Source organism: Argiope bruennichi, chromosome X1 (assembly GCF_947563725.1).
Source record: "Argiope bruennichi chromosome X1, qqArgBrue1.1, whole genome shotgun sequence".
Taxonomy (NCBI): domain Eukaryota; kingdom Metazoa; phylum Arthropoda; class Arachnida; order Araneae; family Araneidae; genus Argiope; species Argiope bruennichi.
In genome coordinates this window covers 31,457,682-31,475,466 of record NC_079162.1, presented here as the reverse complement: position 1 = coordinate 31,475,466, position 17,785 = coordinate 31,457,682, and the positions used below count along the sequence as shown (strand labels likewise).

The window sequence follows — 17,785 nt, the reverse complement described above, 5'->3', positions numbered from 1 at the left end:
ATTTTCAAGGAACGAGATAATAAAAAAATCTAATACAAAAAACTGTTCGAAGTTTTTATTTGATAACTGTTACATGAAACATTTACAGAGTAATTAGCTTCTAAATAAATTAATGCAGAGCAAATAAGTGTTCAAAATACTAATATTGTAAACCTAGGTAAGATGACTCATTTATGTCAAACATGGCGAAATAAACGATATCACTCATCTCATATTTGGAATTTAAATTAAAACAAAAATTTTGCGATCGATAGTTCTACTCTTTTTCACATCTGGTATGTACATGCAGTTTCATGCTCATAATAGAAGTGAAAAAGTATTCGTTGTTCAATATTCAAAATATAGTTTATTTTATTGATTTTGAATTGATTGGTGTTGCTTATTAAGCGACGATTTGAACTATTTTCAGAAGGCATGTTAAAGAGTCAGAAAATTAATATTTGTAGAGAAAGGAAAAATATGACGAAAGCTAGTGAACAATGAAAATACACATAAATAAATAATTCAAACTTGAAGAAAGGCAAATTTCATTAATGAAAATGTTAATTTTTACAATAAATTATCCAAAGCACAGATTTCATGAAACATTTATACAGCAATATTTGAAATATCAAGTAGCACATCAAATTTCTAAGTCTCTAGTTTTGTATAGCAATATTTTCTTTGACAGTTATTTAAAATCCCAAAAAGATTTGTATAGTTAAATTTTTCAAAGAAGAAAAGTAAACAGATTAGAAAAGGTAGCTCTGAAACAATGGAAAACCGAAACTGGAAACAGTAGTGCTGATAATAAGTTCATTACTATCTACAATATTACGGCCTGAATATAAAATGCCTTTTTCAATAAATTCGCAAGAGAAAAAAAAAAGTACTACCTACTTTCTAATCTACAATTAGAGTACAAGCCATCTAAAGAGAATTAGTTTCCTTAGTCGATGAACTAGTACAATGCATAGTTATTTGTGATGGGACAGAGGAATATGCATACAGTGAGCATATTCTCAAATGCCTTCGTTGTTATGCTGCATCATGCTTTTAAGGCACTTGGTGATAAGGAACGGGCAATTTATAGAGTGAGTATAAATGAAAAGGATATTTCTGAAATCAAACGAAAAAAGAAAAATTTAAATTTCAACGTAAATGAAAAGATATAAATAAGTTCATAACTATGTACAATAATGTGACTTGAATATAAAATTACTATCTACTTTCTAATATACAATTTGAGTACAATGCATCGTATTTGTGCTGGGGCAGAGGAATATTCAAATAGTGGTCATATTCTCAAACGCCTTCGTTTTTAATATGTTTTTAAGACACTCGGTGATGAGGAACGGCCAAGTTACAGGGTGATTTTAAATGAAAAGGATAGTTCTGAAATCAAGTGAAAAATTTCAAATTACAGCTTTCCATTGTTTCAGAAAATTTATAACAGAAACACTGACAAAGTTCATTACTATCTACAATAATGTGACCTGAATGTAAAATCGTGCATGCTTTTATCTATTAAAATTTTCAAGAAAAATTACTATCTACTTTTTAATCTACAATTTGAGTGTAAGCCATCCAAAGAGAACAATAGTCTCTTTTAGTCTAGCAGAGTTATACGCAAACAGTGGTCATATTCTCAAATGCCTTCGTTATTATGTTTCTATAAAACTCGCTGAGATACAGTCAAATTTAAGGGTGATATCCCAATTTTGCAAGTATGTTAAAAGTACAACCTTGTAAGTTCATCGGAAATCAAAACTTAAAATCAATACATAAGTGTCAAGTCCTTCTAGAAATACAAAAGAGATAGAAGTAGTATGGAAACTCATCCCATAATTTTTTTTCTATATGTTTGGTGTGAAGCTTTGAAAGAATGTAAATATGCGTATATAGTGATACTTGATTTTTCTGGGATTACATCAAACAACAGGTATTTGTTCACCTGCTACCACTTGGCGTTAATAAACCTAAGAAAGGCATATGTGCAGATTTCCAAAGCATCGCATCAGCGATGCTGAAAAAGTATGGGATGAATCATCGTACCACATTTTGGAAACGCTACTAGTGAGCATTTGAAAATTTAAATTCAAAACAGTTACAACTGTTATTTGTAATTTTTGATGAACAACAAAGTTACTTTTTATTTTCTTTTAAAACCCCTGCAAATTTGCAAAAACGCCCTGCATAATCTGGCACAGTTTAAACTTCAAGTGCAATTCATTCAAATCCTTACATTTAGATTGATATTTATCCCGGAATAGGAATGATTTAATGGTGATTTTCAAATTCTGGTGCTCATAAACAACCATATAAATTATATCCTAAAATATCGATAAACTGGTGAAAACTTATTTACGTTTTACCCAGTAACAACAAACATTTTGTTCCAAGTAATAAAGTTCATAATTCTAAAAAAAAAAAAAAAAAAAAAAAAAAAAAAAAAAATCTCACCAACTCACATTTCATGTAATTTTCAAAACTTATTTACACATTTTGTAAAAACACAAGTAATAACAATCAGGTTGTGCGAACCAATAGCTTTAAATGCAGAATAACCTGATTCGAATTTTTACAATACAATCCATTTTCATATTTTCGTAAATTTATTCGTATGAAACTACGAGCAATACTCTACTAAAAACCAAAAAACTTTTTAAATAAAGATGTATATGATGGATCTCCAACAGGCGAATTCAACGTAGTTTCCAATGAATTTGTTTTCATATCAGGTACGAGAAATGGGATGTTTTCACTTTTGATACTTTGCCATTTTTTCTCGAATTTCGCCAGATCATCTGTAAAATGAAAATGCAAAACTGAACTACATACAGTAATACCAGAAATAAATCTTTTTCATAATCCCATTCTTGTTTCAAGATTTTAAGTCTATATTATAAGAAAGCCTAAGTAATTCTTTATTGAAAACATTCTGTAATGTAAAGCATTCTTTAAGAACAGACACAGTCTACATAATTTTTGACATTTAAGTAATAAATACTGTTTCCTTATCTCAATGATAAAAAAAAAAGTTAGGTTCAATACTAGTTAATGATATGCAAACATAGAAAAATTTCGCTTTCTCCTCCATATGGCATCTTATTAAACTCAAAATTTAATGCTACACACATCACAACTCGCCAAATTGCTGGTTATTCATTTTTAATGTCAAACTGGTTGATCTTCCCTAGAATCTTCAATACAAATTTGAAAAATGTTTCGAATGCTTTCAGAAAAGCTAAGTATTACGAAAAAGATAATTTTTCTAAAATAGCTGCTAAGACGGCCGCAGTTTAAATAGATGAATCACAAAAGATGCCGAAAATAACCAGTATTAGCTTTAAAATATTTTCGTTTGGCTGTCAACCATAAATTCAGATTTTTATAATATCATTTATCAAAATAACTACCAAATAATAATATTAATAGATGAAAAAAAAAATAATTCGTACTCTCATCCATATTTATAAACTTTTCATCTTTCTCTTTTAACCCTTTCTCATCACTATGGGTCGTCACTTCATAGCTTTGATCACCGATTGAGCGACGTACTGTTGTTGTAGTCTTTCCCTGACTGTCTGTGACAGTACGATGTTCTTCTAGAGTCTACAATAAAAAATATAATACACATTTTATATCACAGAAAAACATTCATGTAGAAAGTTAAAACAGACATGCAAAACTCGTTTTCAATAAAACTGATAAATTTCAAAATAATCCATTTAAAAATCTTGTTTACATATTTATTTTACTGAAGTGTCCATCGCAATTATTAATAGCAAATTATGAATTTAAAAAAGGAATATTAGTCTAGCATTATTTCAGAAACATCTTTAAAAATTTTTCCATAAAGCATTTTAATCTTATTTTTTATTATATACTTGCCGTTGCTCCGTGAGTAAATACTTTCATATCAATCATTTTAATACAAAAAATATTTTTGCAAAATATTATAAATGTTAAAAAAATAATAATAACGGATGAAATTTTTTCTTCCTTTCAACTTTCAATAAAGACTTTGTTGTTGAAGCCTCTTTTACTGCTTTTCGTTCATCCTTTATCGTGTCTCTTGATTCTTCGTCCAGGCAATTAAACATCTTGACGCTTTTGTTACTGTGCTTTGAAACTCATGACATGGGTATAACTCTTAGGATTCCATTTTTCTTTAGTATAACTACAAAATATGTCTATTCATTTCATAGTTTTTACAGTTATGACCCGAAGCATAATTTACTTTCTGACTTTTCTGTGCTCGATTGGAAAAGCCCCCCCCCATAATATTTCCCCTCCTTCCTTAGGCCGATACTAAAAACTGTAATGGTTTTAGTAACGGTTTGAATTACATTCATTAAGACCATTTACATTTTTTTTAAAAAAATTAGATGGAATTTAGCATAATTCTACTTAAGTTACCACTGGAAAGATAAATTAAGACGATAATTATTTTAGAAGTTTTTCATGCAAGCCTGAACCAAAACGCCAAAGTAAGGCTTAATTTTCGCGATGTGCAGCTAATAATTCAGTTACACTTAAATTAAATACATTATGAAACAATAAATTTTAAAAGTTGAAAATAGCAGAGTTAATCTAGAAATGGATACCATAATGGCATGGGCAAATTTCATACTGCTGTAATTCGGCATTTTAAAATTCTTGTAACAAACAAAAGACTTTTTTCTAATTTTTATATAATTACGCATACGAAAATTTAATAAATGAATATTCTATTTCTTTTAATTTCAAATTTACTAAAAAGAGAAACTAATTATTTATAAACATACTGTGATTGCATATAAATTCATTTAACAAACTGAATAAAAAATAACATCTTACCCCATCGGGCAAACGCACAGTTTTTATGGAAGAAAACTTCTTATAGGAAAAGTTTGGTTCTATCTTTTGAAATGGATTTTCCTTCAACAACCACTTATTTTTGGCAACTTTGTCATCTATATCTAAAGTAGAGTTAATTTTCTAATTTTAATAGAAGTTTCATATTTCAATTAAATATTTCACTGAAACATATATGCAACGTAAATATGAAGCATCAACAAAATGTAAAGTACAATTTTTTTTTCTTCTAAATGCTCATTTTTTTTCGATAAACGAATTATTCTTAATAAAATCTTCAGTTTTATAGGTAAAGATGCCTTCAGGGTCGATGCTCGATGCACGAAAAATCTTTGCACAAATATTATTGTATAAAATTTAACAAGAAAGCTTCAGAATTCTTAAAAATTCTATATATCAAAAATATTCAAGCTGTTTTCCGTATCAATATCAATGAAAGTCAATACCTATAATTTATGTATAGTAATTTATATTATTATCGTTGACTATCTTCAACAACTTCCAAGATAAGATGTAGGTTTTATACTATTGCAAGATCCTTTTGTAGGATAAACTGCATTGAAGCTAAAAGTTCAGAACATATTTGCAATTCTGTTCAGAATATAAAATTAAAAAAAAAAATATGTATAAGGAATAAAATTAGAAATGGCAAAAGTTAAAAAAAAATGTAAAAGTGATAAAAATAAAATATCATGCAAAATATCCGCTTCTTTAAAAATACAAAAAATATTGATACGTGGTTTGTTTATTTATGTATGATAAAACACAAAAATCGAAACTATTAGGTTGTTTGAAAAGTAATTTCGTTTTTTTCACAACAGGATTTAATTGCATTTTTCCGGAGCGAACTTCGCAATTAAACCGCATAACATAATATATTTCGACAGCTGATATAGCAAGGTTTGCTAGTGAAAAAAGTTCAATTGATTCTACGCAATAGTTTTTGATTCGTGCCCTTTCAAATATAAAAAGTGAGAAGCAGCATTTTCGGCTTATTTTATTTTTTATTATCGAAAAGATAAAAATGCTGTTCAAGGAAGGAGAAAAAAAATTATCCGAAGTGTATGGAGAGGATATATTGATAGAACGACAGTGCAAACCGATTTGCAAAATTTCGATAAGGCAATTTTGATATTGAAAATGCACAACGTTTTGGAAGGCCAGTTGAAGCTGATGAAGACACAATAAAGGCATTAACTGATGCAATTCGGTGAATAATAACTCGTGACATCGCAGAGAAATTAAATTTATAGAAATCGACCGTTCATGATCCTTTGAAACAGTTCAGTTTAATTTCAAAGCTCGATATAAGGGTTCCTCCTGTTCTTACGGAAATAAATTGATGCCGTTGCGTTGACGTCGGTAAATCGTAAATTTGCTTCTCAAACGTTAAAGAAATGATCCAGTTTTGAAGGGCATCATCACTGGAGATAAGAAATGGGTTGTCTATAACAATGTTAAACGCAAGAGACCATGAAGTAAAAAAGTTTAATTGGCTCAAAGCACTTCAAAAACCAATATTCATTAAAAAAAAAGTGATGCTGTTTAGTGAAATTTTAAAGGATAAGCGTTCTTTTTCTTTTTGACCTTCTATCGGAAAACACAACGGTCAATTCAGAAATGGACTGTCATCAGATAGACAAATTTAATGATTCACTTAAACAGAAAATGTGAGAATCGAAATCAAGACACATACACGGATAGATCTTGGTGGATCGCAAGATCCATCAAGATAATGGGAGACCTCCCTTATACAAGTTTGATAACTCGCCAAAAGCTTTCACAAGTTGGATGAGATATACTGCCATACCCACAATATTCTCCTTTCTCCTTCCCATATTCACCTCAGTTTCCAATTAAATGTGAAATTCTTAAATCCTTTTTCGAATAAGTAAAAAAAATAGAGAACGTATAAAATTATTGAATTACATATTAGTAAATAGGAAAGCAAACCTCAAAAAATTATCACTAGAAGTTTTCAATATTTTTCGAATGATAAACATCACAATTTGAAGAACATTGCACCTTTTTTTAAAAAATGCGGAACTTGGAATACAGACATAAAAAAACGATATGCTTTTTTTTTATGTTTCCAGTCATTTTACAAATTATAACTTAAAATGTTTATCTGCATTTCACTGGATAACTTTTTTATTGCCTAAGCTGTTAATTGCAGGCGCATACAGGTTTAGTTATATTAGCGTCCTATTTTAAAGCAATACTTGGGCTATTTTGGGACGGATCTCGTAATTTTGAACCGCGGTCAGATGACGGGAACGACATCTGAGCTGCACCTTCCCCTCCAAACTTCCACACCACACCAAAGGGATGACGTTTGGACAGGCATGTACGCGAGACAATATTTTCCAATAATTTTTCTTTCAATGGCGAAAAGAGGTAATGTTTACTGATGGCAAGATGTACTGAATTAAGACCTAACGTCCTATGTTTGAAAAGAAAATAACTTCTATTCCAGTACTTGAAAAACAGTCAATTACTTATAACTATTGAAGGAAAGAAGCTACAATCCTTTCAGGCATCAAGTAATTGGGCTGAATAATTAATTCTACTTTCAATGAACAACCATGAAATCGTACACTATGAAACGGATTTTGGAAGTAGTTCTTGATATATTGTATACAGCATTATGCTCTTTTCATGTCCTACATCTGCCTGAAAGACCATAAAGACAGGATATATTATTTAGGCATAAAATAGTGAACTATTAAAAGGATTTCATTCATGTAGTTGTACCAAAGAAATTTTTTTAAAGAAGTATAGGATCCTCAAAGGGTAAAAACATAATAAATCTTTTATAATTTTAAAAGAAACCATTTTTTTATGTTGCTTTCCTACATACCAGAATCAATCAATGGTGGATGCTGCCTTGAATCAAAAGGAAATTCATTCTGTCAAGGATAAAGAAAATATAAAAATTAATACCAAATAAATGAAATATTATAAATGATAACAAAAAAATTAGACTTTATTTAAATGCAAGCATATATTTTGAATTCATTTCATAAAAACTTTTGACAGTAAATTAGGAAAAAATAAGCTATCAGAAACTATGCATAAAATAAATCATTGTTAAACAAGGATATTACATGTAAAAATTTATCAAATAAATCATGCTAAAATAATTTTACACTGATAAAATAATTGAATTAAAAATGAGAACTCCAGTTACATCATGTTTTATCTACAGTGAGAAATATTTAATAAACACAAATTTAATAAAAGAAGCTTGTGTTAGAATTATTCTCATGTAAATCAGGACTTCAACAAAAAGATAAATATTTTTACAACCTTACTAACTTAAAAGAATAGAAATTCAAATAAATTGCAATATTTTCAAATCATTACAGAAATAATGGCAAAATATGCTTAGAAATTTAAATGAATAGATTTTATAAAAAAGGCTATTTTGCTTCAACAAAAAAAAAAAAAAAAAAAAAAAAAAAAGTATTTGATTGAAATTCGGAACATCAATTTATATCCCAGGTGCTCTTGTTCTTTTGTCTTCAATTTTACAACAGATAAAAGGATTATTCGAATATAATTTGACACAAATATGGAGAACTATGTAATGAGATTATGTGTTTTATTTTTACACTCTTTGGTATCCAAATACATATTTCCTTTTCATAGATTCTCATACAATAGTTTCTCTGGTACTTTATTTCTCTAGACATATATATACTTCCTCGTAATTACGGTTTTTTTAATGCACTGTACAATAAAACTAAATGAAATGAAATATCAAATACAAAACTACCAGCAAACATGCCAGTCTGAAAAGTGAGGCTAATTGCCATAATTTGCCAACTGTTTGACTTCTAATGTCCTCATCTTCAGAACTATCTATAAATAGAATATCTAATACCAACATTCATAAACAGTGACTTTAACAAAATATTTCGGAAATTAATCTTTTGCATTTGGTATACTACAAATGGTTACTTGTGTAAAATGGTTTGGCTTTAGTAGAACAACATAAGTAAAGTCGAATATCAAATTATTAAAAATCTATCTTAAAAGGATTTAAGCAAGTGAAATAACTTGTAAACAAGAAAGATAATTACAAATAATAGTTAAAAATTAAACTATAGAAACTTTGTCCAGATCAAATTTTATCATCCGAGTATTTTTCATAATATTTAATGTAAGCCAAGCGAAGAAGACATTGCACAGTATTTTACTTCTAAATCAAATACCTTATAAAAGCATTCCCAATATGAAATACTGAATACATCATGCAAATGCTTTCTTCCAACAAATGATTTGAAATAAAAACAAAATGCATAAAAATTATTTCTTTTGATATGATAAAGAAAATAGGTGTGTAAATTTCTTGTTGAAAGAAATTTCTAGCAATATTTTACTGTTATAAATGACTTTATAAAATAATATAACTAGGTTCATAACTATATAACATACTAACAATCGTAACTAGGTTTTTCTTGCTGGTATTACAATCAAGCAACAAAGTCATTTTGAATCTATTCATAGAATACTTTTAGAGGAATTTTCTTATATTTTTGTAAGAAAATGCAATTATTACACATAAATGTTTGTATGTTTGATAATTTATAATTATATTCACACATCTTTATGGTTATTGCATATCAAAATAAATTAATATATTTGATTCATTACACGATTCTGTATATAACAAGTAAATCTAGCAGGCTTTATTGTTGAATATTTGGTAACATATTTCTACAATGAAAAAAAAAATTAAAATGTATAAAACAACCAAGATAATAATACGAATATATTGTAAATTCTGGTATTCATTTTGAAACTCATAAAACTTTAAAGAACATGCACTGCACTTAGAAAAATTGTAACCACAAAATCATATATTGAAAGCTGGTATATTTCAGAATGTTTTATAGAAACCACATCAAGAAAAATTATAAATTTTTAAAAAATATATTAAGGATAATGTTTCAATTCTTTAAATACTTACAGGGGAACTATCACAACTGCTACAATCTGGCTCCTTCAGCATCATGGCACGGGGGTTACTTTCATTTTGTACTTGATCACTGAAATTCTCAGATTCTGCCAGTATAAAAAAAAAATAATAAGCAGTACAAATACATGTAAAAACTTAAGTATGAATTAAGTAAATTAATTCATATTTAAAAATGAGAGTGTTACTTTATTTTATGGCTAAATAAATACTTAGCAATCACAAATAATTATTTAAGTCAACATTAATATCTATAAAGCTCATTTGCTTTCCCAATACCTACATGAAAAAAAAAATCAACAGCAATTACAGTTACAAAATGGAATTTTAATGTAAATCACCCTAGATAAAATATCTTCTGTGGCACTAAACTTTGTGTATACGGTTTCATATTATGCATAATTTTAAAGCAAGTTTATGTATTTAAGATACAAGAGCAGAAATTGTTATTCATCAAAAAAATAAGGAAGGTAGTTACATCCAATAAAAATATTAGAGTTTAGCAACAGGTTAATATTCTAATCAAAACAAAGTCATACAAATAAATAAATAAAAATTGTAAAAATGAAAATAATAATAATAATTCATTAAAACAATTTCATCTTGTTTTTTAAAAACTGAGGGATTATTTGCTTTTCTTTAACCATGCCTAAAGAAAAAATGAAATCACTGGAAGTTCTGAATATATTGATGATTCAGTTTTAAATCTGTTTGCTCTTAAAAAGCTCAATTCCAAATACTTGATTTAATGACATAAAAAAATGTAAATTAAAAGAGATTTCATAGATTAATTATATCTCAATATCAGAAATTTAATGTTGTATCTCTTAGCTCATTATTTTAAATGTATATTAAACAATGAATTGGAGTGAGTAATTTACATGCTTAAAAAATATTTTTAAAATCTTATATGGCAAAATAATATTTACATTTTAATAGTCATAGTTAATCATTATCTCCAGTTTCTAAAATTTAGCTTAAAACAAGCCCCCTCCCCCTTTAGAAATCCCTCCCTCAAAATTAAAAAAAATAGGAAGAAAGTGAAATATTAATAAATGATATAGTAAATGAAATGAAAAATTTAAACATCATCCAGATTTTTATGAAATGTTAAGATAATTTGTATACTCGTTTTTATTTATGAATATCGAAAAATCTTACATAGAAGTAGGTGTTATGAAAGTTTTTGAGATCCCTATTAGAGTTCATTCCGATCCTTAGTTTACTCAGATCAATTATATCTTTTGAGTTTTAGTTATATATCTCCCCTGCACCAAATAAGCAATTATTTTTGTAATCAATTATATATTTAAAAAAGAAAATGTTACTGATGGAACAAATAAAAAATATTAAATATTACCTAATGCACCAAAAGATGAAGAAAACATTCGGCTTAGCATATCATCCATACGTCGGAACAAATCCATGGATGTATCTTCCAAATTCTCAAATGGATCAATGAATGGGATATCAAATGAATCTTTTGTTCCTTCATGCCCATCTTTGTCCTCAAAATTTTGATCATTATGATCAAATCTGCCAATAAATGATACATTTGAAGAGAGTTTGCTTGCCAGATATTTCTTCTTAATTTAAAAAGTGAAAGAGAGCAAAATATCAGAAAAATAGTAAAAATAATCCATAAGGATAATTAACTATTAGCAGGTTAGTTTTTAAAAAATAATTGGGAGAATGCTAATGAAAATTTTTAGGTACCTTTGAAATAAAAATAAATGATCAAATAACCTTAAATACCTTAGCAATCACTTCATTTTACAAGAAAAAACATAACAGAATTAATAGAATATGCTAATTAAAATGCAGCACAGAGAAGGATGTAGCTATTAAGCCTTGCACATTATAGTCTTGTTTAACTAAAGCAAACTGAATTTTGGCAGTTTTTCTAAGTATTCAATTTTGTGATACTCAGAGTATAAAAAATGGGCGTGATGCATTCATACGGATTCACGAAAACTAATCATATATTCACGAAAACTAATTTTCAGTTATATATTTTTTTCTATACATAACTACAAAAAAAAAAAAAAAAAAAGCCAGAATTTTTTTGAGATTTTAAATATCTTTTTTTGCCAAAAGTAAGCAAATATTTCTATTATGAACTATTAAGATTTTTAATGACTCAAAGCATTTATTACAAAAAATAAAAATTATATCAAATCAACATTAATCTGCTACTACACGTAGAATATCTTTTTGCTTCATTTTTTTTTTTTTTTTTTTTTTTTTTTTGCACAATCTTACATGTCCAGGAAAAAAATTTAATTGAATATGGTTAATTGCAGAATTTTTAAAATAAAGATGGCCTTAAGAATTTTTTTTTTTTTTTTGTCTGACATTCAAGAATCTGACAAAATAATATAGATGAATAATTCCAATTTTGTAATTTTGAAACAATGTTTTTAATAAACCTCAATAATTTTGGACTAAATTACAAGTATCTAGTTAAAACTCATTTTTAGAAAAAAAAAATCAATAACTAAAAATAAATTGTTAATAAGCAATATTATATAAAAATAAACGAAGTCCCTTTAATACTTACATTGAGAAACATTATTTTATTTAGGCATCCAAGAAACATGATTACATGTCTTACTCCATTGAGGTAGGAGTGTAAAGTACAGCACTAAAACTAAATCATATAATTATATGCACAGAAAGCATTTGGACGAAGGTCAAAGTGCATTAAAAAATGTCAGAATTATTTGATTAGGTTAACCTTGAGTATTTAGTATTATTTTTCCTTATTATATATACATCCTGTAATAAAAAAGTAAGGCAATTGACTTAAAAAAAAATCTAAGTTTCTATGTTCACTCAAACTCTTTTTATAACAGACATTTAATATTACATTTCACAAAAATATCTAATAGTAATAGAAATGAAAATTGTAAATATAAAATATTAATTGCAGTAATATAAGTTTCTATTTTTTAATGTTTTATTTATAAAAACAAAAAGACAATAGCACTGCAAATAAAATAAAAAGAAATATCAATAAGGAATTTTCTTTCCACTAGCTTTTATAGCATTCAAAACTCTGACTAGCAAAGAATCATTTAGGAGATTATATTTCAGTTAGGTAAAAATTGCATCATACACCTATTCATTATATTCGAAGCTCAATGACAGATTTCATCTGATATTTATCATCATATACTAAATGAATCAGTACTATTATGATATTTTCTACTTTCTACAATTGGAACTTCCAACTGGCTGTGGTAAAACGAATATATTATTTGAATGAAATTTATTTTTAATTCAAATGACATTGTGAATGGATGGACCATTTTCTTTAAACATACTCTGATCTTTGCCTAATTCTGAGACATCAAAAGAAATTTTGATTAAATATAATCCATATACTTCAGTCTACTACCCACTCTGAAAGAATAGGCTCAATCTCCTTCCATATCCAACTGCTAACTAGATCATCAAGCTTAACTCCTCCTATTTGTTGAACTGAATAAATTCTTAGTTTTGTAGAAAATACCAGAAGTCCTAAACACTATCTAAATAATTTTTCTCATTTAAGAATATGACAGCAATCCATTTGGTAGTCTATAACATGCATTTTATTCCCCAAGACAAAAGGTTATGAATATGTGAATGATCACTTTGTAAAATGCTTTTGCTTTCAGAAAATTAATACATTTGATCTTTTTAAGTAATTGTAAACTTTTTTTTTTGCTTTAAAACAATATAATATAAATCTAGATTTAATGCAATATTTTGAAGAACTTGCATCAGCTTTCTTAAACTCATCATGCGCAGAAGTAGATTCAGGCATTTTACAGCCCTAGGTAGCACATATTATGAGCCTCCCTCCCCCATTTTGATCAATTTAATTTTGTTTCGAAACATTTTTAACATGTTTATAGTTGATGTTAGTTTTTTTTTTTTTAAATTTCAGTAACAATGTAAAAAATGCATATATTTCTATCAATTTATAATGATCCATAATTAATTTTTTATCTCCTTTTCTTTCTTTGTCTATGTTGGTTTTTGTGATGATAAGAAATAAAAAAAAATCAAAGTAAATCAAAACTAGGCCTTTTGAATATTATTAAAAAAATTCTAAGCTTTCTAAATGAATAACAATTAAAAAAAATGCAATTTCTTACAGAATTTTTCCTTGACAAATGCAACTAAAAATAAACCATGTTCATCCAGTTATTTTTTTTTTTCTTTATTTGTAGCATAATTTCAAAAATTAAATGAAATATATCCAGAGTAAATGCATAATTTTTTTTAAAGAACAACAGTTATTGTTTTACTTTTTTTATAGAGAGTATGAAAATGTCTTACACCATTACAGATATACTGAAATTTAATAAATTCTTTATACAGAATATAATTGATGAAAAAGAAAGGCAATTTGTAAATTCATTAATCTAACTTAATAAGTTTAAAATATCTATTTTGATACAATTTGATTAATATAATCAATATCCTATTTATAATCTACATGATGGTTAGAAGGAAACGTTCTTCAATCTTTTCAAATTTGCAATCCCATTTTAACTCTTTTTTTTTTTTTCTTTTCAAATTGAGAAGCAAGTTAGAAAATAGAGTTTTAATCACTAATACAGCAAAGCATTTCAATTAGAAATAATTATTTAACTAATGCTAATAAAACATTTGAAATTAAAATGATTCTTCAAATTGCATTAAATAACCAATATAGGGAGTTTGAGAGTAGGTAACTGAAATTTTTAATAACACCATTTCAGGATTAGAGGCATTTTATAACTTATAAACTGAACCTATGATAAAATATTTGATCTCTAAGAGTTTTAATATACAACAGATTCACATACAAGACAAATATTTTATGAAACTTTTAATACAAATATTTTATTTGTATTAAAAGTAATACAAAATACAAATATTTTATGAATAGTGAATCAAAATCCATCATTGCTCATGGCTAAAAAATCATAAGCAGAGGTATATTTAAGTATTTTGCAGCCCTAGGAAATGCACTTTATGAAGCCCCTTTTTTAATAAAGTGGTTAATTTAGTTTCAGATATTTTAAACCTGTTAATGATTTATTTTAGGGTTAATATTTTTTACTTTATTAACTTTGTGATTATGTATTTATTTTCATTCACTCATCATGACTTCAGACTTAATCATATCCATGTTAGCACACACGTTACTGAAGCAGATGTTCATTTTTATAAATATTCTCTTAACTAAGTGAATGTAATGAAACATATAGGAACCTGGTTAAATATACTTGCTAAAGTGTTAATATTTTATCATTCATAAAATTTATATGCTTATTGGCTTCCTGTGAGTCAAATGGCCCTAGGTAGCTTACCTAATTTGTCTAGCTGAAAATCTGCCACTGACCATGAGAGTTAAATAATCATTAAGTGTTGTAACCTATTTCAAAAATTTAATTATAAAAAATATATATAAATTCTTTTCAACATCAGTTTGTCCTAAAATCTAACAAAAATCAAAAGTAATACATGTGGTGCAAACTAAAGTAAATGTAGAGCAGAATTCACAGATCTAGAAATCTTAATTGTGTGTGAATATTATATATATAGTTTCTGATTATAGAACAAGGCGTGCATTTCGATAAATGTGAATAAAAAACAGATCTAATAAATATTTGCGTTTATATGCTACGTTGATGCTAATAGAATATGGTAAACATTCAAAAATTATCAACTGATGGCATACATAATCTCAAAGATCATAGATTGTATAAAATAAACATGAAATACTAGGCAAGTTTTTAAAATATTCCTCTAAATAACAGCTTTTATTTTTGAAAATGCGGTGTAACTAATTAAAAAAAATATAATGGCATGCACGTTTTTACACGAGCCAATAAATATAAATGCAAACAAAATAATGCAAAATCGAATTTTCTTGAAAAATAACCATATGATTTAGAAGATAAATATTTCTAGACATAGCATAATTTCTGGGACAATATTTATTGTGTTGATTTGATCATAGATTTCTTATATAATTATCGTTTTATCAATTACTGATAAAAAGAGCAGATACTTATAAAAAAACGACTAAAACAGAAAAAATGAGGGTTAAACACTTACATATCGTGCCTTGGATTGTTCCTAAATCTTCCTCTAAAAAACCAATCCATTGGTTTTATTAGAGTTCAAAACAAACAACTTGTTCGCAAGACCTCAATCCGGAAACTAACATAAGTAACTACAAACATTTGTTTACCATTGTATCACGCGGCAGCTTCTGCTACCAATAACGATCGCATCACTACGCACTTGATAGCTTGTTATGAAGTTATACTTGTTGCTCACCTTCCTACTTTCCACTATTCATCCGTTCAATTTAACTAAACATAACTCTGAAAAATATGCATCATGAGTCATTGATTTAAAACCTTTGAAGAATTATCTACATTTTGGTGCAATTTAATTTTTATAATTTACAGCTGAAGCGAAAGATGAAACCGACACGTGTGCGTGCTTCCCAAAACCCTCCCACCCACGCATTGACGCATTGACATAAATATGGCGCATATTTCTAAAAATGTACTCTACATCTCATCTTTACACTAATTTAACAAAGAACTAGTTCAATGAAAAAACATCCTTTAAGACCAACAGCATGTTGAAAAATTAATATCCAACGGCATTACATGACGGCATATTATGCATGGAAATTTTGTTTCATATTTGTTTTTCCTTTGAATTTTAATTTTAAATGCGTTTCAAATAAAGAAGGAATTTAAATATTTCAACGGATAGCAAATTTTTTTGATTGATTATTGTTTGTCAAATACTGGCGTGCCGACAAGGGTGTTATACCAGGGAAGGTTTACACCAGCGAGGCACGGAAGTCTTTCATCGCGTTGTGTAGCATTGGTATAGATTCTGAAACGTTCCAGTATTCCACGTGGTTTCGAACTAAAAAAATAAATGTATTCTATTAGTAAGAAACATTAAAAATGTCCGATTAATGATTCGCTATTTTATCCTTATTTTAAATTACGAGACTGTTTTTTATTGTTTAAATTTTTTTCATTATGTGCGTTCATTTTTAATGTTATGATTTCTGAGTTTTCTGTGTTTATTTAATTTGCAGCAAATCCAAATAATCAGTTCACTTCTTGATAATACTATTTGCCCCCTCCCCTTTTTTGCTGTCTAACAAGTATTTTCAATACATGAAAATGAAAAATATGTTCTGTCGAACTTAATTTCTAGTGTTGAACCAAGTTGGTTTGTATTTTCCCTCTCCTCACTTTTCAAATTAAAAGGCGGGAAATTTATAGTGAAATTTCTCGTTTGATTCACAGCTAAGAAAGGTTACTTGATTGCTGAGGAGAGTTTTTTTAAAAATTTTCCTCTGTTTCAAAAGTCAAGATTAAGAAAATGGCGTTTTCAGAATAAAATGCTATATTTCACTGACAAATTTTAAGTTAATACGATGCCTGATTGTGCTGTTATGAGATATTCGATTGCCAGAAATTTAAAAGAATTAAAACCCTTCTTTTCATTCCTTTCCGAAAAATCGTGACGTTCCGAAAATTTGGATTGCCTTTGCAAATGGAAAAAGATACCTCCAGCATTGCAAATGCTCGAATTTGCTTTCGGAAATCCAACGAGAGCAATTATTTCGTAATTTGAAATTTAAATTGAGTGATATTTCTGAAAAAAATTAAACCAAAGATATATCAGCATTACGTTTGTCGTCGCCGACGTCCTGGCCTAGGGGTAGCGCGGCTTTCACGTGCTCTGGGCGGCCCGGGTTCGATTCCTGGTTCAGGCATGATTGTTTTTTACCCTGTGCTCTATCTGTGAGATGTGTGAAAGAGCCCCTTCCTTGTAAAAACGGGTTGTGCAAGCAAGCGTGTGAGTATCACCTTCATATGAGATAGAAATCAGACTTCTCACTCGGGTGTTCACCCTCAGAAGCAACTGCGGAAAGTCGGCTTA

General features: G+C 27.9%; 1 protein-coding gene across 2 annotated transcripts; it reads right to left on the bottom strand.

The window, feature by feature from the left end:
* Positions 1-40: 40 nt before the first annotated feature.
* On the bottom strand, positions 41-16,323 carry LOC129958566 (uncharacterized). 2 transcript variants are annotated; one of them, XM_056071119.1, is made up of 8 exons: positions 15,920-16,323; positions 12,381-12,470; positions 11,181-11,356; positions 9,815-9,909; positions 7,700-7,748; positions 4,822-4,943; positions 3,441-3,594; positions 41-2,786 (listed from the first exon to the last, which is right to left on the bottom strand). In XM_056071119.1, the coding sequence occupies exons 3-8, from the start codon at positions 11,245-11,247 to the stop codon at positions 2,626-2,628; spliced, it is 648 nt and encodes a 215-aa protein (XP_055927094.1). In that variant the 5' UTR covers positions 11,248-11,356; positions 12,381-12,470; positions 15,920-16,323; the 3' UTR covers positions 41-2,625. The 2 variants fall into 2 exon arrangements, with proteins under 2 accessions (XP_055927094.1, XP_055927093.1); XM_056071118.1 differs by lacking the exon at positions 12,381-12,470.
* Positions 16,324-17,785: the final 1,462 nt, after the last annotated feature.